The sequence below is a fragment of the Catharus ustulatus genome, chromosome 7, assembly GCF_009819885.2.
Source record: "Catharus ustulatus isolate bCatUst1 chromosome 7, bCatUst1.pri.v2, whole genome shotgun sequence".
NCBI classification, from domain to species: domain Eukaryota; kingdom Metazoa; phylum Chordata; class Aves; order Passeriformes; family Turdidae; genus Catharus; species Catharus ustulatus.
In genome coordinates, this window is record NC_046227.1 from 10,106,798 (window position 1) to 10,132,091 (window position 25,294).

Genomic DNA, 25,294 nt, shown 5'->3' on the forward strand with positions numbered 1-25,294 from the left:
AAGGTGGGATCTCACAACAGAGGACACAATAAAAAAGGCTCAACACTTGAACAGAGCATTCACGAATTGTCTGAATTGTCAAGTATTTTCCAGATAAAAAGCCTCAACTTGTGCAGCTTTGTTTGTGACTCCCATCTGATTGACAGAAGAGGAGACAGAAGGAGACAGTAAAAGTAGTTTTCAATTCAACTGGAATAACAATGAGTGGGGTGAAGCGGAGAGTCTCACTCACTTTCACCAACTTAATGTCAAATCCAGGCCAATGCTTCTCCTGCCAGACATTAGCCCACATTATATCATTCAGTTCTTTCATTTTTAATGAGGCACAGCAAAAGAAATCATGGCACAAATACTTCTAGGCTGCCTTATCTCTGAGGCCCTGACTGCTGCCCACACGGTTTATTTGCCTTTGTATGGAGAATTTCCAAAACCTACCCACACAAGCTATCTTGTGAGAAAGCACAGAAGTCAACCTTGCTCCTTGAACACAATGCCTTTGTGTCTTCCCAACACTGTTCACTTTGAACTAACGACACATTTGAGAATAAACATCTTAACTTCACACATTGCTATTTCTGTGTGCAACCAGCAAGGTCTGCTCACTCCTGAGCTTCCTGGGCTGCTGGTGGGAATGTCCCAGTGATTAGAAATAATGGGATGGTTCTTCTCAAGAGAGGGCAGGGAGAATAGGTGGCAGTGGGTAGGGAAGCAGGGACCCATTCCTGGTCAGCAGTTTAGGATGAACACACTCCATCAAGTCAGTCTAAGACTTTCCACTGCATTTTGCTGGGGCCTAAAGAAAGCAGTAAAACCTTCTCAATGCCACAGTTTAGGGAAGAAACAAAGGTTATACCAACAGGCACAGAAGCAAAAAGAACTAGTGAGACAACTCATATAGGAGTTGATTTAAGATGCGGCAACATTGTTTTCCAAATCAGAAACACAATACAACCCTCAAAAGAAGGCAAGCTTAAGCTTCTATTCATACTTTGATGTGTGACAACTTGCTCACACTATTGTTTCCCGTAGAAAATTCCCAGTCTCTGTTTCTGTTTTATCTTCTGTTGTACTAGTCCTGGCATTACTCCAGCTGTATTTTGACATACACAGTGTCATATTAAACACTGCATTTTGAAAGCAGCTTCAAAATCTTTCCATTTTCAACAGAAGCACAACACAACATTACACTTGAGAGCTATGCCTCTCAAATTGGATCAGTTAGGAATGAGTTTACTACCAGCTTACCAATATTTCATGTAGGTACATATGTTTCATTCTTAAAGATAACATTAGCTGTCACATGAGGTACTCATATGCTCTATTCCAATTGTGTACAGAGTACTATAAAAAAAAAAGATTACTGCTCAGTATATGCATAAATCTGCATACAGTTCTTTTAAAACTACCTTGCTAAAACTACACAACCTAAATATGGACCTTTTCACTTCAATAATGTGGAAGTAAGTAGACAGGAATATTCACTGTTTCTGCTGAACACACAGGGCTTCTCATTCTTCCTCTGAATTAGTACCTGTCCATATAGAAAAACAGGCACCTGTCACTTCAATATCTTTATTTGCACATCTAGGCAGCCAGGACAGAATGTTGGGCAGCCTGTCAGGTTAACACATAACGAAGGTCATCTCCAGCTGAACAAAGACAACCAAAACCCTCTACCATATTGTATTCCCCAAGTTTGTCACAGAAAATTAGGTAATGCTAATACACCAGGAATAGCCACATAGATCTGATTTCATGGACCACTGATCCCTCAATATTAGAAATGATGGTGATATATAAAAACCTAGCTATATAAAATTGTCTGTCACAGTGCAGAATACCTCAATTACAGAATGTCCTTGCTATTAAGTGCAGCAAACTGATATGCAGCTCACATGTAATTGAAGACAGCAGATTCATTTAAACTTGAAGCTAACATTATGAGCGTGACATGAAGAAATTGTATTTTTTCTAATTACAGAATCAGTAAAACACTCCTTAGTGTCTAAAATAATACAGTTAACAAATAACTAGTTGGCAGCTATACTGTGTTCTCCCCTTTCTTATAATGTTTAGACTTAAATAATTTCACCTTCACATTACCAGTGCAGATTCTTGCAGGTACGAGCCTTGTTGGGAGGAAAAGAAGTCCCTGAAGTTCGTCACTAACAACAAATTAAGCTGAATCTTACTATCACATACAAAAAGGAACATCTCCTAGATTTGAACCAGGTATACAGAATAGAAAGGAGAACATATGTCAGTTCCAGCCCTATCCTTCAGGAAGGACTGGCCTTGTTGGCGACAGCTGTCAAATATATGGCACCAGAATAAAGCTATTCACAGGGATTTTAGAGGGATATAAATTATTCTAAACATGCTTGGGTGCACAAAGACAACTATGTAATAGTTGAAAACATCACTGAAGTAATCAGGACAGAAAGCAAGAATCAAGAAGTACTTAGGCAGAAACTAATAGCACTGCCATTCCCACAAAAGATTAGATGGAAAATAAGGATATTTCACACACATGGTAAATGTTATTTAGCAAAGGAACACCCTTGATTTTCATGTCCTCCCAAATGCCCAATGCATGGAGTCACCAGGAGGATAACGAATGCAGCAAAGCTCATCACATTAAAGCAAGAGGTGCCAGACAATTCCTGAACCTGTGCCATGTGATACACCCCCATGATTTTCCATTCCAATCCTTCCAGCAACATCCTGAAAACCACTCTGGTTGCAGGCTGTTTCAGCAGCCGCAAAAGACAGACTCAACCACAAGTGAAAGATTGTTTTCAGAGTTTATTTTTTCCTTCTGGCAAGGATAAAAGCTGGTGCAATGGCCCAGTAGGAGCTACCTGACACAGCAGTGGAGGACACCTTGACCACAGCCATGACCAGCATGGAAATACCTGGTGCAAAGGCAGCATGTGGTGCTGTCACCATGCAGGCTCAAGACACATTCAATTACAACAGACTATTTCAGCAATCCCAGCATTAACACCTAAATTAAAGACAAAGTTAGAAATAAGGAGTGATCTTCCAAAATTCTAAATACAATCTGTATTAAATTACTCATCTGGATTAATACTTCAGTATGAAACCTCCAAGAGATGCTCCACCAGCACAGTGATTCCAGCCCAAGGAGCTCATGCCAACAGACACATATGAAAAGCAAACAAGGCTGTCTCTTGAGCATTCCCAGGATCAGGAGCCAACATCCAAGGGGGAAATGATAGTCTGCTCAAGGTAATGGCAACACGCCCATAAATGCTGGTGGAGCCAAGCTTTTATGTCTGCACATCTAAAAGCTAGTTCCTGAACAGCAATAATATTTGCCATTATTGTTATAGACAGCTAACATAAAACCAGTAAGTTGTGCTGGGAGTTGAAAATGCCAGGAAGGTTTAATTAAGGTGTTTTGTGAGAGGCTAATTGTAAAAAATAAGTAACGTTCAGAGAAACTGTTTAACAACAGAGGAGAGATATTTCTACTTATTCCACAAGCAAACAACTGTATTTTAAGTCAGTTCTGCAGGGCTGCTGTCTCTGCCAGCAGAAGATAAATGCATTTCTTCTGAACCTGCACATACTGTATAAACAGATTTTAGAGCAACAACACATATGCAGGGAATTAATACCAGGCCTGTAAAACAGATGGCCCCACAAGCCCCAGACAGCCCTCCCAGCCCTCCAAGCCATTACTTTGTCCTGCCATGTCATCTTCACCTTGAAAGGTGAAACAGGAATCAAAGAAAACAAGCAATGAATGTCTTTCAGAAGATCAATATTACCCATGACTTGTTCCTCCAAACAAAAAGGAGTCTCTGCATGCTCTGATAGTGTGCCAGACCAGCTGGTCTCTGAAATCACAGAACAGCACATGGTAAGGCACAGGTTATTCCATGGAGCAGTTCAGACCAAGGTGCTCAGAAGCAGTCCAGGATGCAGCACCACTGCTCACGTAGGCACAGCCTGGGCCAAGGGGCTGGCAGCAGAGGACCCAAGCCGCTCTGTCAGTCATTTCCTGGCTGTCAGGGTCACAGCCAAGCTTAAATTTACATACAAATGTCCAAAGGTTGCAAGAGATACTGTGCCAACTAAAATATTGTCACCTTTTCAACACAGTTTTCAGGGGGAAAATAACAGAGATTTAAAGGAGAGGGAAGACAGACATCAGAAATAAAACAGATAGGACCAATTAAAGTGAAATCACACAGCTGTAAGGCATCTTGCTAGAGCAGCTATGTTGGAGCATCACTCAGTTTTGGGAGTTCTTTTGGCAGGCAATACTTGAGCCAGCAGAGGGAACTGATCCTCACTCCTCTGGCTCTGAGGGACTAGGGAGCAGGAGCCCTGGCTGGTTTGGGACAGCCAGTTTCAGATAATCCAGGTCTTCTGTGCACTGTTCATAGAAATTCCTGCAATGACATAATAAAACTCACAGGCCTATTGCTATTTTAGTCCTAACTTCTTTTATTACAGCACTCAGGGACTAAATTTTTAATTTATATCTGTATATTGAACACATTCCTCAACATTCAATAACACTTACCCTTTAGAGACAGGATATGGCTTTATTGCTGTTTTAAGCCACACACCCAAATAAATTCTTTTTAATAAAATAGTCAACATTTTTAGAAACCAAATTGCAGCTATAAATGTAGGTGCCTTCCAATAGTATGACAGAGTGCTTCACACACAGATATTAGCACCAGATACTTCAAAGACAGACAGAATACAAAATACAGTGTTTTATGACCCTGTGATAGAAAATTAATTTCAATGAGGAATTTCTTTGCTGAAACAGTTTCAACCAGGAAACTGGGGAAACTATGGGGAAGTTTCACTGTTCACAAAGTACTTGGATGTAAAATCATCCCTGGCACATGTGCAGTCACACAAAGCATTCCTCATTTAACAAGAAATACCTGGGTCTGCCTCACCAGACCTTCTGTCTGGGTGCTGGTTTTAGGGACACATGTGAGCTAATCCCCCTGGCCACAGCAGCTTGCCCACAGGCCATCTGCAGAGGCCCCCTCTCTCTACTGAAACCCTGCAAGGCAGCAATGGTGCCAAGATCATTAGCCAAGCAAAATCACAGCTGGCAGAAAATTAAGCAAAAAATAGCTCCAAAAGACAAGAATACAGTAGGAGAAAAATTCAAAGAAGGTAAACACATGAAAATAATTATAGGACAATTTCAGACAGTCTTTGGGTGGTTTAAATGGAAGCAAGACAAAGTTCAGGAAGGGAAAAGCAAAGGCAGCCAAAGGGTCTCAGCTACTCTGATAACAAGGAGAGAAATGTCACAAGGGATCAACACACTGAATTTAATAACCATTTGGAGCCAGGATGAGGTGGGAAAGATGGTGTTAAGCTTTTTATGAAAGATTCAAGTGTTGGCAACACAAAGACAATAACTCCAAACAGTGAATACTGACTTTAACAAGCTCTGGAGGAATACAGCAAGAGAGGAAGAAACAGTGCCACTCCTTTTTGAACACTGGGTTGACCTCAGCCATGCAGCCCCAGAAGTGCAAACACTGGTGTCACAGGTTGCAATGGAAGCTTGCAGGGAGGTCAGGGCCTCCTTGAACATCAGGGAAGTGTGGCTGCTTGTGCAAACCTGCACCTTTACAAAACCAGATGGGACACTGGTTCTACATTCACGGGGAGAACGAAGAGCAATGCTGAAGACTCTGTGTTGGAACAGCACAGTCGTTGAAAAGACAATTCCTAACATTTGCACAAGGAAATGCTGTAAGCATGATGTCTGTATTGCTTCTTCCCAATGCAAACACTGCAGTACATCATTCCTGTTCTCTACTCCAGTCCCCCCAGGAGATCCCTCTGTTTGGAACAAGCACCTACAGTGGTTTCATTAGGAACCGGCTGGAATGGGAAAGAGATCAACAAACTCATATGCTTTCAAGAATGCATTAAAACTATCTGTGAGACCCAGCCAACCCACTGAGGTAAAGGTAATGTTTATAATGTGGTTTGAGAGCATGGAGTTCAAAAAGAACTGGCATCAGCCGCAGAATACTCCTACCTTATCACAAAGGCTTCTCAAATCACAAAAAAACCTGTCCCAGGTATTTCAGGCACGCGGAAATCACATTCCCTACTATTCCTCTCTTCATCTAACTTGCCCTATGTTTTCAAAATTAGATTTAATTCTCTTCACCTTGAAGGCCTCTCAAGAAATTACAGTGTATATTCTACAATCATGAGAAACAGGTGAATGTACTCTGAAATCCACTGTGTATAGGTATCTGTTCTCTTAACTCTCCTAAATCACTGTTCCTTTCAGATGGAATTTATAATAAAGTTAGAAAGGAGCCAAATATATCAAACCTTTAAAATCCATACAAGCAGCAGAAATTCTGGTTTGTCTAGCTGCAGCCAGATGAATCAAATATTCAAAATTCCAAATATATAACAAATATTGTAAGAGGTTAATTCCTTCATCTGGCGAGCCATTAAGCAAAAGAGTCTTTTTCAAGGAGGAAAACTGACACAAACACACCCATGTCACACCCTAATACTAAAACTTCCATTCAGTCATCCTTCAGTTATACCAACAGAATCAAAATGCCCACAACAGCACTTTGAGACCTCATCAGAAAACATCACTTTATCTCTCTCCCTTCCATTTATTCATTGTAACATGACAGAAATATTTATACTGGAATGCAAGAAAACAACTTCAATGCACCATTTAAGGATTAAAAATGCTTCTGAAGAGTAGAATCAGTATCTGTAAGTCATTGCTACCTTATAATGCTGGGTAAATTCAGACACTGTCAAATTCCTTACATATTTTAGAGTACATTTATTTTCCTTCAGTTTTACAGCTTTGACTAAGCTAGACAATGGCATATTTTTCCCCTTTGCATGCTGAAACTGTAATTGCTTGCCTTGGCAACAAAATCTTGTAATTTTTATCCATGCCAAAAGTGTCTTTCTGCCTGTATTGTTGATCAAGTTTGCTGCAGCCATGGCAAAAGCTTGATCAGAAAGCTGCATCACTAGCAGAAAGTGAAGAGCTCCCTTCTGCAAAGCAGAGTCAAGAGAAAGGAGTGGTGAAGATACAGCGGTTCTTTTATCAGCTCCCCAGTTTAGAACCAGCTGAAAATCGCCCAGGTGCTGGCCTCTATCATCACACCCATATGAGGAACAAGCCTAGCACTTACTGCTCCCTATTACTCCCCTCACAGCTGGAGCAGCTCGCAAAAGTTCGGGGCCTTCACAGGGTGGTTTCTGCTGGTGGTGTGAGTTTCAAAAAATGTGCACCAAGTCCCATTTCCTTGAACAGAGCAGAAAAATCAACAGCAGAGACTTCACTTCTCAGAAACCCCGAGATTCTAAGAATCTACAGAAATTCTGTCATGCCAAAGACTTCTGGGAACAAAACACTTTACAACTTTTTAACATCACAATCCTCCTCATATAATCAACAAGGCTGGATGCCGTCGACTACATGGAAGTTCAACTGCTGCTGAAATTTGGGGAACGAGGCTGCACCTCACCATACTCAGAGCTTTTTAAAAAATTAACAAATGGTATTGCAGTTCCAAAATCTGGAATAATACCAGCCTTCCCACCTCTCTGAATCTTTGTAAAAAAACCATAAAGATATGGGCCCTTCACTAGGACTAACATTTGTTTCCATGCTTTTCTGTGTTTTTCTTTTTTTAATTACCTTAACATCATCCAGGTATCTATAAATCTGCCCAACAACTTGCTTTGTATACTTCACAGTATTGGTGTTACGTTAATTCCCTGGCTTCTCACTTCCCCCCTTTTAAAATAGGCACAACATTTGCCTGTCTCCAGTCTTGTATCTTCCCCGTCCTTCACATATTCAAAAATAATCTAAAATTTCACACTGTTACTATGGCTGTTTTACATTTCAACTTTCCAGTCTTTTCTGATTGCATCCATTACTTTATACATTCTACATCATATAACCAACTGATCTTTAGTATCATTTATCATCTTCAACTTACACCTAACATATTCATAAAATCATTTGTGTTTTGTTGTAAGAGAAAAAATACAGGCTGTTTGTAAGACCAAAACAAACAGAGAAAAAATCTCCTCATGAAATCATCAGAAATTACAAACCACAAGTGACATATGACACTTAAAGCTATTGAAAATTAATGACTCTTGCTTGTACTGCTCCCAGCTCAGGTTTTTTGGTTGTGTCAGGAGAAAATTATCCTAGAACTTCTGAATGACTCTAGTTCTTCTGAAGGTACGAATTAAGGGGATGGTGAAACTTCAGCAGAGATCCAGGGGATTTTTACCAGCACACCCGAGGGAAGGACTGCTGCAAAGGGAGCTTTAACTGCTACCTTTCATCTGACTTCAGAGCACTGAAGACACTCTGGCAGCTGGCAAAAAAAGGAAAAGAGAAACTGTGCTGGAAACATAAAAGGGGTTAAAATCAAGGAGTGAAGTCCAGTACTTGGACTCTGTGACAAGCTAGGCACAGGGGAAAAGCACAGACCATCTTCTGCCACACTCTGAAAACATGAGAGGTACGAGGAAGGAAAAACTGCACTAATATACAGGCAAGAGAGAAAGGGCTTCTCAAAAAATCTCAAGGAATAACACGCATAGCTCTAAAGAAAACCATGGTTGAAAGCAACTCAAGAAATAAAATTTTTTAAAATGTTAAGGATCTATACATGTGCTATGTAGGGCATATCTTAAACATGTGTGTGTGACCATGGGCCACAGCACTCAAATGGAAGAGTTGTAGTCAATACCAGCTTAGGGCAGCACTGCCCACTCACTGGGTTGACTCCCCTGCAGCTGGTGAAGAACCAGGCCCAAGGCTGAATTTGAGAAAGTGTTACATACCAAAGTGAAGCACTGCAGCAGCCTCTCTGAACGTGCTGTCTGCAGGGCAGCTGGAGCACAGGATGAGCCGCCAGAGTCAGCAAGAGCCACGCCAGCCACTCCAAGGGGGAGCTGGATGGGAGGGCAGAAAAGTAGGAATGCCAGGCAAAACCACCAGCTACACTTTGGGGCTAATAAGAAGAGGTGTCAGTTGACTTCTGTTTCCCAATGTGGGTAGTAAAAAGGCAGAAATTTTTTTAAAAATTAAAAAAAAAAACCAACAGATTTTTTCCTAACATTTAAGAGTTATTGCCTTCCTTTGTATCAAGTACAGAAGCTGTGTGGCTGCAGCAGAAAAATCCCATTTGCAGAAGAGAGATTAGCTGAACCATCACTTTCCTCTGCCCTGAGATCTAAAGCGAAAATCTCTTCCTCTCTCCTTCCTTTCCCCACTCTCAGGCCCCTGTAATTGGTTGCATCATTTTAAACGGTTAAAAGCATTCCATTACACTTTCAGGTTTTGCTCATCTATTTCTGGCCCTGTTGGGTTGCCATATCTTGTGGTAATGTACTAAGCCACTCTTGTATTAGCTATTTGCTAAACAGGTTCTAATTAGGACTAAGAGCCCAGGTGGCAGAGAGAGAAAAGAAGATGAAGAATTACACTTAACTGCACTTACTTCAAAAAAAAGGAAAAGAAAGAAGACTGTTTGCGCTATACCTCTTAGTTAAATTAACTTCAAGAATAAAAACAGGGCATATGAACTCAGGAGGTTTCACTTTCAGCAGCAAGAAAACAGTTATTTCTCTCACTTCTCTCATATTGGAGTAACCCAAACTCTCCAAACTGGCTCTTAGTGAGCAAGCTTAAAGCATTCCCCACGGCTCAGACCTTTGAATCCTTCTGTGACAGTCCACAGTGACCCCAGATATGACAGTGGTTAAAGGGACAGCAAAAAAGCCAGATGATGTACAATGTAATAAAAATGTACATATATAAATTAAAATATACATTAAAATGTACAATGCCTGGTTAGAAATCCATCCTTCACATTAACATGAAGGCCAAGACAATTTCATACTTTTAAGTATCACATTATCAGGAAAATCATAAGATCTATTTGGAATGTGGAGGGGTGAGTGGTACAGAGATGGAATGTCTCTCTGAAGGTGTGCTGAATCTTGTTCATTTTTCCATTTTTGAACTACATTTCAGATTACTAAAGAAACATACAAGAAACAGTCAGTCCTGTATAAAGTCTAAATTAGAGCTGATGAGTATAGCTCTTAATTATCACACTAATTCCTAATTTCCTGGTAGTCTTATAGGATTAACCTGAACAAAACCATGGTTGCAAGAACACTTTCCATTACTAGCACTGTGGCATTCATCCAAAGGCTTCCACCTTCTACATGGAGGTGACAGAAAACCTAAATGATACAGTGACCCATGTAAGATCTGCCAGAGTGTCAGAGCCATGGAAGAAAATCACCTGCAGGACCAGTGTTCAGTCACCTGGAGGAAGTGTTGCTCCCTCTTCAGCATCAATTTTAAGAAAATCTCTATGTAAACAAGGCAGGTATCAGACAAATCAAACATTTTCAGCCTGTAGCACTGCAGAGATTCAGACCATTCTGCAAAGCACTTCCCAAGTAAGTAGCACAGTTAATTAACTCTGTGTTGATTAATGGTGCTCTCTCACATCAAGAATTTATTGAGTCTGTTATTATATACAAGGTCATAATTGCCAAACAGCCACAGCTAAATACCATTCCTTGCAGTCTACCCCTTAAGCATCATAATGTAAAATTAATTGGTACTCGTTTGTTAATTAATATGAAATATTTTAAACCATGCAACATAAAACTTACCACTGCTCTTTTGTAAACTGACATGAATGAACAGAATTATTTAAATACCTTGGGAAGAACATCCTCTTTGGAATCAGGGTGGGATGGGGGGTGTCTTTGTTCTTTGTAGTGGGCTTTTCTATGCTCAGGCATTTACCAAAAGCGCTGTTCTTGAATAATTAGTCAGCAATTATTCTAGTTCCATGGTGCACAGACCAGCAAACTACGCTCTTATGCACGAGTATGAGCGCCCACACCAAAATACCTCTTCAGAACAGTTATTTCAGAGTAGCTGTCTCAGTACATTTCCAAGCACAACAGAAATCAGCTTACAGCAAAGGATCCAACTTTGCCTCAGCAACAAAGATCAAAAAGATACCTGAACTCCACTGTCCCTTCTGGGACCTTTAAATCCAGGGTTACCTGCTGTTTAGGGAAAGGGCTGACTGTGAAAGACAGCAGCCTGCAGGTTGGATCCCTAACCCTCAGGACACAGAAGCAAATGCTTTGCACAGGCATGGTCCCTTCCCAGAAGCAGGAACTGGGCAGTCACTGCCAACAAAGCTGCTCTGGCTTCACCCAATCTGTGGCAGTTCCCCCAAAACTCGAGGCAAGTCAGCATCCAGGCCTGCCAGGTAGTAGGGCAAGAAACCAGAGGCAGCATCCCAAGCCTGGCTCTGCCACGCAGGTAAGGAGAGCACCAGGGAACAGCCTCCAACCAAGTAAAGCCCCTTCTACTTGTATTTCTGCAAGCAGTTTTACTACCCTCTGAGAGCTTGCTGGAATACAAAGCTTGTCTTCAATCACATTTGCCTCCCAAAACCAGGGCATGGGCAGTGTAAAGTAGGTCTGACTGGTTTTCCAGCTTGGTTAAGGCAGACCTCAGCAGAGAGATGGCTTTTACATTGATTCCACTTGACATGCCATGAACACCAGGGCTGAGCACAACTCTGTGGGGCAATACAACGTGCATGAATTTATGCAATAAGGCACAACCAAGCAAGCTCTCCTCTGGCTGAGCAAACTGTTTATCCCTCTTTAGAGAGAATTACCTTACTGGTGAAACATCTACTGTGGCTTAAAAATATTACTGCACATGTTCAAGGTCCAATTAACGTATCAGCTGAACACTTTGTTAAGAACAGGCAAAACTCTGGAGTGTTCTCTCCAAGCCTACTGCTTGAAAGCAAACAAAATATATCAACAGAAGCAGGAATAAAACAAATGTAACACTACGGTTGGAACTGTACTCACAGAGGTGAAGCAGTTATTTTCCCTGCACTTTTTTTTATGTTACAATATCTCAGCAAGTAGCAGTGCAATTCAGTCCAGAAGACTCCAAACAGCTCAATAATCTCACAGGAAAAGAAAACGCATGAAGAGATTTTGTTACTGCTGTGGGTCAGAACCTTCCCTATTTGCTGGGTCCTAAACAAGCAGCTGTACACAAGGCCTGGGAGAAAGCTTGCTCTATACTAAAGCTTTTTGAAGGCTTCAGGCACTTAATTGCACCTGCTTGTCCACCTCCTTTTAATTTTTTGTCCCTACCACAGAGCCAATTGAAGAATTCCCCAGACAACTGTCTGAAAGTGTGCAGGTCTTTAAAGGGTTGGAGACCATGTGTCTGCACAGAGTCATCCCTTAGGAGTCACACAAGGGTTTTCAGACAGTTGTTTGGAGCTGTCTTCAGCCAGCCCTGCGGGAACAAGAAGTGCTGAAGATCATGTGCCTGCTCTGTGGTTTGCCGTCATTTGTCTCTCCTTTTCCAGACAGCTCTCTGGTGAATCACAAACCTGCCTTGGAGGGCACGGAGCATGCATAAAAACCCATTAAAGATATGCAAACTCCTCCCAGGAACAGGAACCAGGAGATCCCAAATGCAATCCCTGATTGATGTGAAAGCTGTGCCTACGCCTGGAGGAAGAGGATAAACGCAAAGCTTCTGTAACCAGCTACCCCAGGGAGCTGCACCTGCCAAGCCGCAGCATGCAGGTGCTCCTGGGCTGTGTGATCTCCCCACCAACAGTGGGCACATCCTCACAGAACCCACGTCTGGATAATTCACTCTTGGAGCTACACACGCTACATGGCTGGTTTAGCTAGTCTTACCCTTCTCTGAGGAGGAGGGCAAATCTGTTGGGCTCCCTTTGCTCCCACTTGCAGAAACGAAGTAACACTCCTCTGGGAAGCAGGAGTGATGCACCAATTTACCAGTCTTGCTGAAAATGCTTCTGGAAGGAAGAACTTCTTCTAATTAGAAACTAGATTATATGTCTATAAATATTTACCTGTAATAAGCAGAGCTTAGTGAGAAGACATGGGTGGGGTTTCTGAATGGGTTTTAAATACCTGCTTTGTATTCAAGTGGATTACCTGTGTTAGAATTGAATTTAAATGTACTGATCCCTACTTAAGGAGATAGCTAAATGACTAGAACATGGTATGGGAATCAGCCAGCACTATGTTAAACCACAAACACTTCTGCTGAAGGACTGTGTTGTATCCTAATGAGTTTGCAGTGTGTCAGCTGTGATGGTTGCTTAATGGTGTTTTCAACAGCTGGACTCAATGATCTTAAGGATATTTTCCTACCTAAATGATTTTATGGTTCTAAGACTGCTGAGTTTGAGCCAGACATGAAATAGATCTTGTGTGAAATGTATCCAAAGGGCACCATCTAATCCACTGACCGTAAATTTTCAGATTTGAGAAGCTAATCTCCATTTATCTGAATGACCCAGCTTCACTGTATGTGTGTTCCACGGCAGAGTCAGGCAGCCCTGGATTATTAGGACATTTAGGCTAAACAAGCAGTATTGATGCATAACAGGCTGATCTCACTTTTGCCATTTGCACTGCCAGGACACAACGCTAAGCCTATGACACAGGATTAGTGACCAAAGACAGCCACCCACAGCAATCAGCCAGAATAAGTCTTTACCTACCAGGTGACCTAGAAACCATTTCCTAACAGAGCACTTGCTCTTAAGCATCAGCAATGCTGACTTTACATTTTACAGAACAAATATCTAAAAACCCAGTATGTTCATTGAATTTAACACATTTTACTATGACAATGCATGCCACCATTCATTTCTCACCTTGCAACATTATGAGATTGGCATCAGCCCACATGATGAACAGTTAAAACAACCCGCAGGAAGGAAGGCATCACTGTGAATCAGCCACTGGAAGAGGTAAATCAGGATTTGGCTCTTGCTCTGTCACCAGCCCCCTTCTCAGCCTGACTCAAGACACAGAGTTTCTCTGCAGCACAGTTCTCCAGCTGTGAGAAGGGTAACAAGCACCTTCTGCTGGCAGTGCCATCAGGCAGCAGCACTGCACCTCCAGTGCAGTGCCTGCCTTCTCCTCTGCTTCCTCCTATCATCCCTCCTGCTCTCTGCCTCAGCCACCCAGGGCAACTCTTCACCTTCCACCTCCCTCTCTCCAAACTCTAAAGCCACCTTGGCAGCTTCATAAGAAAAAAAAAAAATCTCCGATTCATGTCCAGCCAAGGTTATTGGAGCCACAGGCTCCACTTGCAGAAAACCCCATTAGAAGCTGGGCCACATCTCCTAAAGAGAAGCAGGATTATGCATATAGCTAATGGATCAAGCCTTGTTTACATTAAAAAAAAAAAATCCTCACACTAGGCTTGATTCAGGGTGCAACAAGATCACTCACCTAAGCCTGCTCCTCTCAAACTGAGGCAATGGTTGCAGAACCTGGCACACCACATTTACTTCACCAGTAGAACACTTTGGAAATGTTCCTGGAGTCAATGACTAAGTCCCTCTCTTGATTTTAAATTGGAGATAAGTGCTGCATGTTGCATTGGCAAGCACATTAAAACAGCTGGAAGCATAAAGACAATATGGGGTTTTTCAGGCCCTTGTTCTTTAATTTTTTACCCTGGGCATGCTAAACAACTAAAGACCACACTGAGCAAATCAGTGTTTTACCAGATGGGATTCAAGCTTCAAGATGCCAGGCTCCTTGCTGGCACCAGCTCCCATGGCAGGAGGGCTGGCTCCAGCAGTGACACCAGCCCAGCCTAGTGACACCAGACAGTCTGATGTACCCAAGTATCTACTGCTGCCAGCAAGGCCCAGCTGCACAGGCACAGCTTTGTTGTGCTGCCTTACTGCACAGAAGACAAAATAAACATTCTTTATTACAAAAACCAAACAAAACAAACACCTTGAGAGGCAAGAATAAAAACACTAGTGAAAAGGACATGATGTTCACCTTTCTCTCTTAGAAGTATGGGGAAAATTAACTTTATGCATAGAAGCACAGCAAGGCAGGTGCTGCTACCAGTGTGTCACTACCAATATAAAGCAGCTTCCCCATATTCCTGCAAACGTGGTCTAGATTTGATAAAGCCAGAAGCAAAACTTCATTCGAGGATGAGATTTCGGAAGGCAATCTGTGGCCCTTTCACCTTGGAAAGGCAAAGAGCCTATCATGTTAAAATGATGCTGTGATAAAATGGGTTATGTTCTCCATCTGAACGGTATTATCTACATTATTAATGACAAAGTGCATATAAAAGCTTATTAATGATCACACTCATTTCCTTTCTCAGAAATTATTTGATCATATTTAGAATGTGAAAGTATGTTCACCTAATGGTGCAGCTGACTGCTGCTTCCTCTTCAGCTGATACACTGCAGATACAATATTTGATTTTTACATTTTTACTCTTATATTTCTGTAAGTTAGATGCTGTAATTCTGGCAATATTTCATTTACAGAGACATAGAGGTATACAACCAAGTAGACACTGAACAACTGTTTTGCTAAAGCTTTTGCAGGGACAAAAGACATTTGTTGAAGCAACAAGTCTATAAAATTACAAAGGCTGCAAGATGGGAAAAAAAGACAGGCCATATAATGAGATCCAAAAAATCGCCAGAATAAAAATCCTAACGCTTAAGCAGAAAATTATTCATCACTAGAGATTATTTGGAGATTTGTGCCATTAAGGATATCAACACATAGCCCTTAAAGCAATCCTACATGTACATAATTTAATAACACAGGGGTTTTCCATAAGAAACCAATTCCTTTATGGAAAGGAGCTGAAGCCTTAGCTCAGTAAATAGATGCCATGAGGTACATCAGTTAAGACCATAAGCAGGAGTTAACTACTCTGGTTTTGCCTACTTCCTCACAAAGATGCAGTAGCATGCAGCTGTGAGGGGGAAGTGGGGCTTTGTGAGGGCATTCTCCCCAAGTACTCTTCTAAAAACAACCGAGCAAGCTTTAACAAATAATTCCAGCACAAAAACGCACATCCGTATATAAAAACCAGCTCGTAACACGAAGAACAAACATCAAGCAGACAAGCCTGCTAGGCCAGGAGGTTCAGCACTGCATGGAAGAAATTCATTCAACAGCCTCCATTTTCAGTTGTACATCTGCAGACAGGAAAGATCTTTCTTCCCCCAAAAGCAAAACACATGCAAATGTCTGTCATCAAAAAGCACGAGCTCTTTCAGAATGTCACAATTACCTAGCCACAACTGAATGCTGTAATTTGTTGACCAACTCCTTGCAAACTTCCAAGAATGACCTCAAACCCTCGGTTGAAACTGCAAAATAATTTCTCCCCTTTAAATGTAATTTTGTAATGCTTTGATTCCCACCCATCCCCAGGCTGAAGGGTTCCAACATGCTGCTACATGTTTCTAGTGCAGCAGAGAAAAAAAGGCTGAAGCCACAGACAGCAGTTGTGGGAACTTGCCAGCCCAAGCTTTCCAGCAAACAAACAAAAAAAAAAAGTGACAAATGACAGATATGTACTTCTGGAAACAAACAAAAAAAAGCTATTTTAAATATAGGAACAGCTGAAAAAATGCACTAAAGGGTTAAAATACAGAGGTAGTCTGCCAGCAAGTTTAGCTCACCTGTATCATCTGCAACATACACAGGCAGTATGTGAAGTGGGGCATTCAAGAGAAGCAGGAATAAAAACAGAGGAGTGGTCAATGCTATCAGAATATACTTTGAAACATTTGCCTAACAGGCTTACACCTACAATATCTGGCTCTTGCAGGCATCTGCTGGCACCAGGTTAGTATTAGCACCTGTATTAGTACCACTGAAAGGAAAAATTTCTGGACAGATTAAAAGAAACCTAAACACACAGTATGTTAGTTGAAGCATTAGTTATTATCCTGAAGACAGAATTAAATCCAACAGTGGCTCCTAAAGAGTAAGCTGCTCATTCCACAAGCAAAGATATGTTAATGGTAAGGCAACTTCAGGAAGAGGAGAAGGCACTTGGCCTGGATCCTCCCTGAACAGACTGCAAAGCCAGCACAGGGAAATCCTTCCCATCACCAACACATCCCACTGCCTCTCCTGGCAACAAACAAGCAGAATCAGCTACGCACAGGCCTCTAGAAACAAGGCTTAGAAGTTTCCTTGGCTTCCAGGGCTTTTTTCTCCAGCCCAGCACTGTGTGGTGCTGCTGACAGAGTGGCACCGACCCAAAATCGTGCTCAGGGGAGCACGGCACACACAGCCACTGTGTCCAGGGACCAGCCAGCTCCAATCAGGACACTGCTGCTCCCAGGTCACAGAAAACATCTGTCCACCCTCCAGCAAGGACCCAGATAAAAACATCACCTTCCTGGAACCCAGCCATTACACAAGCGCCCAGGCTGGGAGCAATGTTTATTTCGCTACTAAACGTAGCCATGACAACGACATCTTCATTTGAGATGAGCAGGAGGAGGTCATGAGCCACTTGTCAGGCAAGGATAAAATACCACACCTCAGGAGAGCACAGGAGGGTAAGCTCTGCTGGATGCCATCTGCAATTCAAGAAAACTAACACCCTAAAATGACAGGCACACCCCCGTCAAAACAGCCTGGCATCCAGGCACAACCACTCCACAGCTTCCCAGCATTACCAAAGACCAAACCTCTGGAGGATGTCTCTGCTACAGAAGGATCTATGACATATCTGAGCACACTACACCACACCAGAAATTCTCCTGACTCAAGTACTTCTGTTTTACCTTGAAACAAGTTACTAAATTATCAGGAAGTAAAACATTACAGAATCCATGACCAAAAAAACCCAAAACCAAACAAACAAACAGCTTCCCTTTCAAGCCCATATCCTGCTCTCTTTGGTGATCCAAAGCCACCTCCTCTGAACAGGACCACCCCTGGAAGCATTTAGGAGGAGTGCAGGGACATAGTTCAGTGGTGGTCTATATCAAAGGGCAGCAACCATCACTCCTACGGGTCTGAACAAGACCAGGAATTCTGGCACATCCCAGTTTTTCCAAAGTTTTTATTCTATTTTAAAAAGCATGAAGCCATATCTCACAGTATCCATAATACCTAGGAACACCATGGCTCTAGAAAGACAATGGTAGCTCCAGTGGAGTTATTTTGGTCCAACCACATTTTCATTCCACACAAAATAATAGAGACACACTCCTGTGGGTAAATTCCTCCTCCTTCCTTCCCCACAATTACCTTAGTTTTGTGGCTGAGTATTTTGTACTAAAATGGATTATCTCTTCCTGGCTGAGAGCCATTTCAAAACCACTTACAAGACTGCAAATTAATATACACACCTTAATATTATCTAGTCATAATACAAGGAGGGGAGGAATTGTGGCATCTTGTGCCACACCAAATTAACTCATGGGTTGCTTGTGGCCACAGGGCACAGGTTCATTACTCCTATTTTATACAGTAGATTCAGGGGCATTTTCTCAGACGTTTTTACATGTCAGACAGAAAGGATACACAGTAAGACTTTATTGTCAACTGAATGATTCTGAAATAAGTTAGACACGCCATCACTTGGAAATATAATTGATTTTGTTAGGAGACTATTTGTTACTGTTGTATTCATTTTGGTTTTAAGTGTGTTCAGACACAAGTCCAGTCTTTGCCCAGTGGATTTTTATGATCTTTGACATCTGTTTAAAATTATTTAAACATCTGTTTAACACTGTTTCTCTGTGGCCATAATAAAAAAAGATCCTGATGGTCAGCAAAGAACTGTCAAACACAGGAAAACATTTGGGAAAGGGAGAGAAATGGTCCTTTCAGTTCTAGTCACACTGCATTACCTTCAGCAATCAAGGACAACAGGCAAAATACCAGGAGACAGGATGAGGGCTTGCAGTTAAGAGCAGCCTAAGTACATACACCACCATTCATCTGGGCTCCATTACCCTTATGCATGCATATGCATGCTTGTGAGGGCAGCCTAAAAGTGATTCTGTTGTTTTGTACATACAGGGCCTGGGCAGGTGACACTGAAGTCACAGTAAATTATGACCCTCCTGGTGCACTGGCCCAAGGCTAGCTAGAGCCTGTGTCTTTCTCAGATCTACAGCAAGCTTCTCACTGAATCTGGCAGTGCAGGCATGAAATCACCAAGCACATCTCTTAAAAGCAGCTACACAGGCTGCACTGCCTAGGTAACTTCCCATTTTATTTCTGTTTATGGAAAACCTTCTCAGTGTCTTTCAAAGACAGAATTACACATCTCCTCTGCAAACATGCACAATTATAACCAACGACAAGCAGTGGAGAGCTTGCATCAGCCTCTGACAGGCATCAACGCATGTCCCACGCACACCCCGCTCTGACGGGCACAATGGGCACATTTGTGCCATGGAGGTGAAGGCAGAGCTGGCATCCCAAATCGAACAGCCATGCACAGAGCCACTTTGTTGGCTTTAAACAGAAAGAAGATGACAGAGTTAGCTGAAGAGACAACCTGAAGGCCTGGGACCAGAGCTGGCAACTCTGCAAGGAAGGCCCCAACAGGCAAAGCAAAACTGAAAATGAGATGGAGACACTACAGAAACTTTAGGTTCTTCCACAATAATTTTCCAAAAGCTGTATCACAGAAGTTTACCTATAGAATTATTTTAAGATATTTTACCCTCTCACACAGTGCTGACAGGAGCAATTGTCTGTTTGCTGGCCAGAACCAGCAGTAGAAACCCTGAAAATGAAAAGCACACTCGACAGGACATCAGCTACCAGCTTTCTCTGGAAAAGTCTGCAGGTAAAACAGAAACCAGGTTACTTGGTGCAAGTATGAGGAATAAGCTGGGCAAAGAACTGCAAACAGCAGGCAAGGAGAGTGGCAGCAGGAAGAATCCCACATCTGCTGGTTACTCAAATGATAAGAGAGGTGGGTCCAGGCAACAACTGCTGCTCAAAAAGCAGCCACAAAAGTCACAAGCAGAGCAATGCCTTCCCCCTTTGAGAGTGCTACTCACACTGGAAAACTTCTGGCTGCTCACTTCTCGGAGCACTTGTCTTCTGCTCCTTCTGAACTTCACCTTAACTGCAACAGCTAGAGGCTTTTATCATAAACAACTGCACCCTCACACAATATAAAATACTAATGCTTATTGAAATGGAAAAGGTACAACCAATGACTTGGATAGGGAACAGTACAGCAACAACTTTTAGAATTGAAAAGGAAAAAAATGGTTTTTTCAGTCCTTGCTTGCTTGTTATAATTAACATTCACTGCAGAGATGGTAAAAAAAAAAACCCAGATAAATGTGTTAAGATTTAGAACAAGTTTTGCAATATTTGTATATGACAACAGAAATATTTAGAATATCAGAATGCTTACAAACGCACCACTATGCACAAAGATTATAATCTCATAAATTAGTTTAAGTTTTATGAATTATTTGAGCTTGTTTTCTGTTTAACATTTAGTGATTCAAAAGTGGCTAGTTACATGCCTGAAAGAAATTAATCTAGAAACGAGCGATGGTAGAATACACTTCCTGTGGTTAAACCACTTACAGGTTTCTCTTGGCTCAACTGATGAGCTAATAATTACCATCACTGGAAGCAAATTCAAGTAACCTACACTAATGCTAAACTCTTAAATTAAGCTCTCCTGCCTAACAAGTGAATGCAGCTAGAAGAACTGATAATCTCTTTTAAGGTTTAAGTGTACCAATAATTTAGCACCTTTCAGCTATATCAAAAAAGCAGCAACTATTTACATGTCTGTCTTCAAATCCTGTAAGAGAAGTGGTGTGATTAATTTCTCATCTGAATACCACCTGTGCTGTCACTTGGTAGGAAAAGCCACGCATGGAGACAAGGAGGAAACAGATCACTTAAGAGAAAGGCCTGTTTGAACTCCCAGCAGGGAGGCTCTCTAGTCGTCTCCTACATGATGCTCTCCACATTCAAAAAAGTTGTGGATCCAGATTTGTGCTACACAAATCCCAATGACAGGCAGAGAGCTCTTGGTTTCAGAGTCAATCTTCCCTGAGCATCACAACTCAGACCCGAAGTACTCCACACTCGGTGCACAACAAGCAACCCACAGTCACTCACAGCAGCACAGGTCCTGACAACTGCAGGGACATGTGGAGTGTCCCTCACACTCCAAATCTCACTGCAGGACATTGTGAGCTGTGGCCTCTGGTGTTTAAGAAAAAGGAAACCATTTCCTGAATCGCTGCAAGTTATCACTGTCACAGTTGCCTCAATCTTCAAGAGCAGGAAGAAATGCAGAAGGAGCCTGCTCCCACAACCCCAGCAAGCCTAAGTACATGCAGGAGCTGTTACAGGAATGCAAATCTTCCCAGACACATCATTCTCCGGCACAGATTCACCTCTGTTCTCACTGAGAATATCTATAACCACCCGAGGCTGCTGCTACTGTGTGTCTCTGCTAAAGCCGGGCCAGCCTGGGGACAGCACTCCTCCAATGTGACAGAGGAGAAGTAGCTCTTGCCCTGATGCACACAGAGACGCTGCTGTGGTGCATCCCCGGTGCCTTGGTGACACTCCTCAGGCTGCAGGTGGGAATGGCTCCAGCAGCAACAGCTCCAAGCACACAGAAACAGGCACACAAAAACTTCTGCTCTCAGTTTAAGAGGAAGCACCACAGCCAGCTTTGAATGCATCCTCCGCATCCTCCCCATCCTCCACTCTCTCAGAAGTGAAAGAAAAAGGTCTCTTGAAGAAAATCAAGGAAATGAAAAGAGATTCATCCAGTAGGATAGGTACAGGTAGACCAACACATCCCTCTGTAAACAACAGGAAACCTGTGTCCACAAAGAAAAATTATCAGCCTGTCTTATCACGTCCCAGGCCACAGCCTGACCAGGAACAACGACGAGCATTCACCAAAATTTTGAGCATTCTCAAAGTAGACACACTGCAGGGGTGTCACAACAGCTCTGAGAAGCCTCCTCCTTCTGCTTTGAAAGTTCTTAGAAAAGACAAAAAGGGAAAACCCTAAGACAACAGCCTATCATTTTTCTACGGCATTACTGGCTTCACCAAGACATGATCTACCTGACTTAAATCTATTTTGACTTCTGCTGCTGAAGCAAAATTCTCACTGTAAGATGTCAGCAAAGGTTTAAAAATGCTAAAGGCAGTAAATTCAAGGGATTTACTAAACATGTAAAAAGCACTGAAATGGTACAATTTTGGTCCTTTGTAACACATGTATTTTTAATATTAATGCTTGCTGTTTGGATTTTTAGCACACAGTTCCTACCTGAATCTCATTTCTGAGACTCAGTCTGTGCACCATGGAGCAGCGAAACATTTTATTTAGCAGTCATAAGCATCAGCTCTAAAGATGAGGAAGATATTCAAGGGACATGTCAGGAGGCAGCCCATAAATACTGCCTTCTGTTACACATGAAAACACATTATAGTCTGGTCCCGCATTATCACTTTCATTTTAGAAGCACCTTTATCATTTGCTGGTTTTAAAACTCTCTCCAATGTGCTATGTGGTAGCTTTCTGCATATGGAAGATTTTTTCTGGAAAAGCATAAATAGACTGTGAGCGAGGCTCGTGATCTCCAGGTACGGCTATTTGGAGAGGGGCTGGTGCAGGCAGTCCTGAGCCCCACAGGAAGGGTCTGAGGCTTGCAGGACACCCACGCTGCAGATCACAGGCGGACCACGCTGAATTAAAAATAGCAGATTAAAGCACGCAAAGTGTGTAACAGTTGGTAGAGTATATGGATATATCAGGATGTGGGAGTCATAATATCAATTTACTAAACATTTATAAATGCTTCTAGCTACCAGCGATAAGAAATACTTTAATACTGATTACAGCTGTTCTGCCCATTGCTAAATTTAACACGATCCAAGTGTTAATGCTATGGGTTTTCCTAGTAGCCGGTGAAGAAGGGCAACAGCTTATCCGAAGAGGCACTTCCTAAGTAGAAAGAAAAATACGTATGGCACGGCAATGAAACGCTGGAGAAAGCCAAAGGAACGACAGGCAGAACCGAGAGGCCTTTCAGAAGGAGCCGACATCTACCTCCATCCCACCCCGCTGACGGGGGATGTCAGGGTTTCACCGGGGACCGCGGGGATGCAGCTCGGCGGGGACGGGCGAGCGCCCGCGCCCGGTACCGGCACCGCTGCTGCCGCGACCCCGGCGAGCTGCGCGCTGCCCTGCCCGGCCCCGAGCCCCCGGCCCGCCGCACACAGACCAATGTCCGCCGGGAAGCGAAGAGAAGCGCGGCGGCGGCGGCTCGGCGGGCGGGGGACAGCGGGGAGCCGGCACCATACGGCGACCCCGCGAAGGGGCTGCCACGGCCGCCCCCGGCAGGGGGAAGGGCCTCCCCCGGCCGCCCGCACCGCCGCGGGGGCTGCGGCTGAGTCCGCCGCCCGCTCCCGCCCGCCCCGCGGCGCCCACCTGGTCGGCGAGCTTGAGCACGGCCATCCTCCGCCGCGGCTCCCGCGCACATGCAGCTCCCGCGACGGGCGGCGAGCGCGCCCCGCGACCGGCGCTGCTGCGGCGGCTCCGCTTCGCGGCGGGGCGGGGGCCGCCTCGCCTGGTCCGGCCCAGGAAGCAGGGGCGGGCGGGCTGCCGCGCACGGCCGCGCCGCCACCGCCGCCTGCCGCCGCCTTTGTTCGCGCCGGCGGCCGCTGCCGGAGCGGAGCGGAGCGAGGGCCGCCCGGGGCTCTCGGCGCCCCCGCCCCGCCGGGCAGCTCGGGGGGCGGTGCCGCCGGACCGGGCGGGACCCGCACGGATCCGCCCCCGCCCCGGCCGGGGTCCCGGGCACCTGCTGCACCCTGAGGGTTCCGCAGCGGGAATGACCGCGGCCCCTCAGGAACACGGCGCTGCCCCTCGGGCCGGAGTGCCCCTCAGGGACACGGCGCTGCCCCTCGGGCCGGAGTGCCCCTCAGGGACACGGCGCTGCCCCTCGGGCCGGAGTGCCCCTCAGGGACACGGCGCTGCCCCTCGGGCCGGAGTGCCCCTCAGGGACACGGCGCTGCCCCTCGGGCCGGAGTGCCCCTCAGAAACACGGCGCTGCCCCTCGGGCCGGGGTGCTGTGTCCCCGCCGCAGGGCTGCCCCGAGGGCACCGCGCCGGCCTCACCCCTGAGCTCTGAGGGCCCGCGCTTGTTCCCACCGCGCTGAGGGAAAGCGCACAACGCGCTATCCTAAGCCCGGATAGAAGGAGAAGCCGAGCCCTTAACCTCTCCCTTCTTTCCATGTGTGCGTGCAAAGCCATTTGTCAAATCCCATCAGACAGACACTACTGTTCGACAGGAGTCTTTTGGTTTTTTTTTTTTTTACAGTCCAGTTCCAGTTATTCAATTTTCCAAAAATTATCATACTAAATAATAAGTACAGTTCAATAAGCAAACAAACTAGCCCCAGAGTCCCTGCCTCGTGCTATAGAGGAAAATGAACATCATGCACTGTTCCTGTTGAGCTGACCTGGGGGAAACTTCATTTCCGACCTCAGAGCTGGCTGTCAGTGTGACTCAAGCACCAGCGCACAGCCAAACATGGCAAGGCCAGGGGATGGCAAGGGGGGAAGAGAAAAAGAAGGGAAAAAAAGCATGAAGGGATAAATTTACATTCTTTCTTACCCCTCAGAGTTGACAAACTAAATCCCTGACGCATGTGATTTGATTAATATCATTGGCAATGCACAGCAACAGGAGTGACACACATGCTGAAGGTAATGAGGGTAATCACATTTTTTCCAAGGACATGTAACTGAAGAGCAAAGGACTGAAGATTCCCTCTTCCCCTCCTCCCAGTCACACAAAAGCCAGATATTTTCTCACAAGTTAGACTCTGCAGTAAGAAACTCCCATATGCTGCAACATATCCAATATGACAGTGATTTACGGCTTTTCAACCCTTAATTACAGAATTAGGTGACTCTAAGTAGTTAGGGAAAAAAAAAAAGGAAAGTGTCTTCTATGGAATCCAGCAAGGAAGCAAATATTGGTCTCAGGCTTTTGAGGTATCATTATCAGTGGGGATTAAAAATATCACACAATTTACAACACATTTTGACTCCAACTATTTTAAAGGGGTCACGATGGTAAAATAGTGCTAATATAAATCAGTCTTTTAAAGAAAAAAAAAAAAAAAAACCACCACAAAACAGTGAGACAATCCAACGCTTTCTGTGTCCCACTTATTCAGGCCAGAAATTCTGCTTTGACAGTCCACTCCCAGGTTCTGTTGAAAAACACACTCACCACACTGAGGTTAGAAGTAAGCACAAATTAGGTCCCAGCTGAGAGCAAACCAAGAAAATAGAAAAAACAATA

At 43.8% G+C, this 25,294-nt stretch overlaps 1 protein-coding gene across 1 annotated transcript in view; it reads right to left on the minus strand.

Annotated features, from left to right (window-relative positions):
* Positions 1-23,504, minus strand: part of ANKRD44 (ankyrin repeat domain 44) — a 127,975-nt gene extending 104,471 nt beyond the window's left edge. The window contains exon 1 of the mRNA XM_033064203.1: positions 23,414-23,504. Within this exon, the coding sequence (XP_032920094.1) occupies positions 23,414-23,440 (27 nt within the window). The 5' untranslated portion in view covers positions 23,441-23,504. The remainder of the gene's footprint in view (positions 1-23,413) is intronic.
* Positions 23,505-25,294: the final 1,790 nt, after the last annotated feature.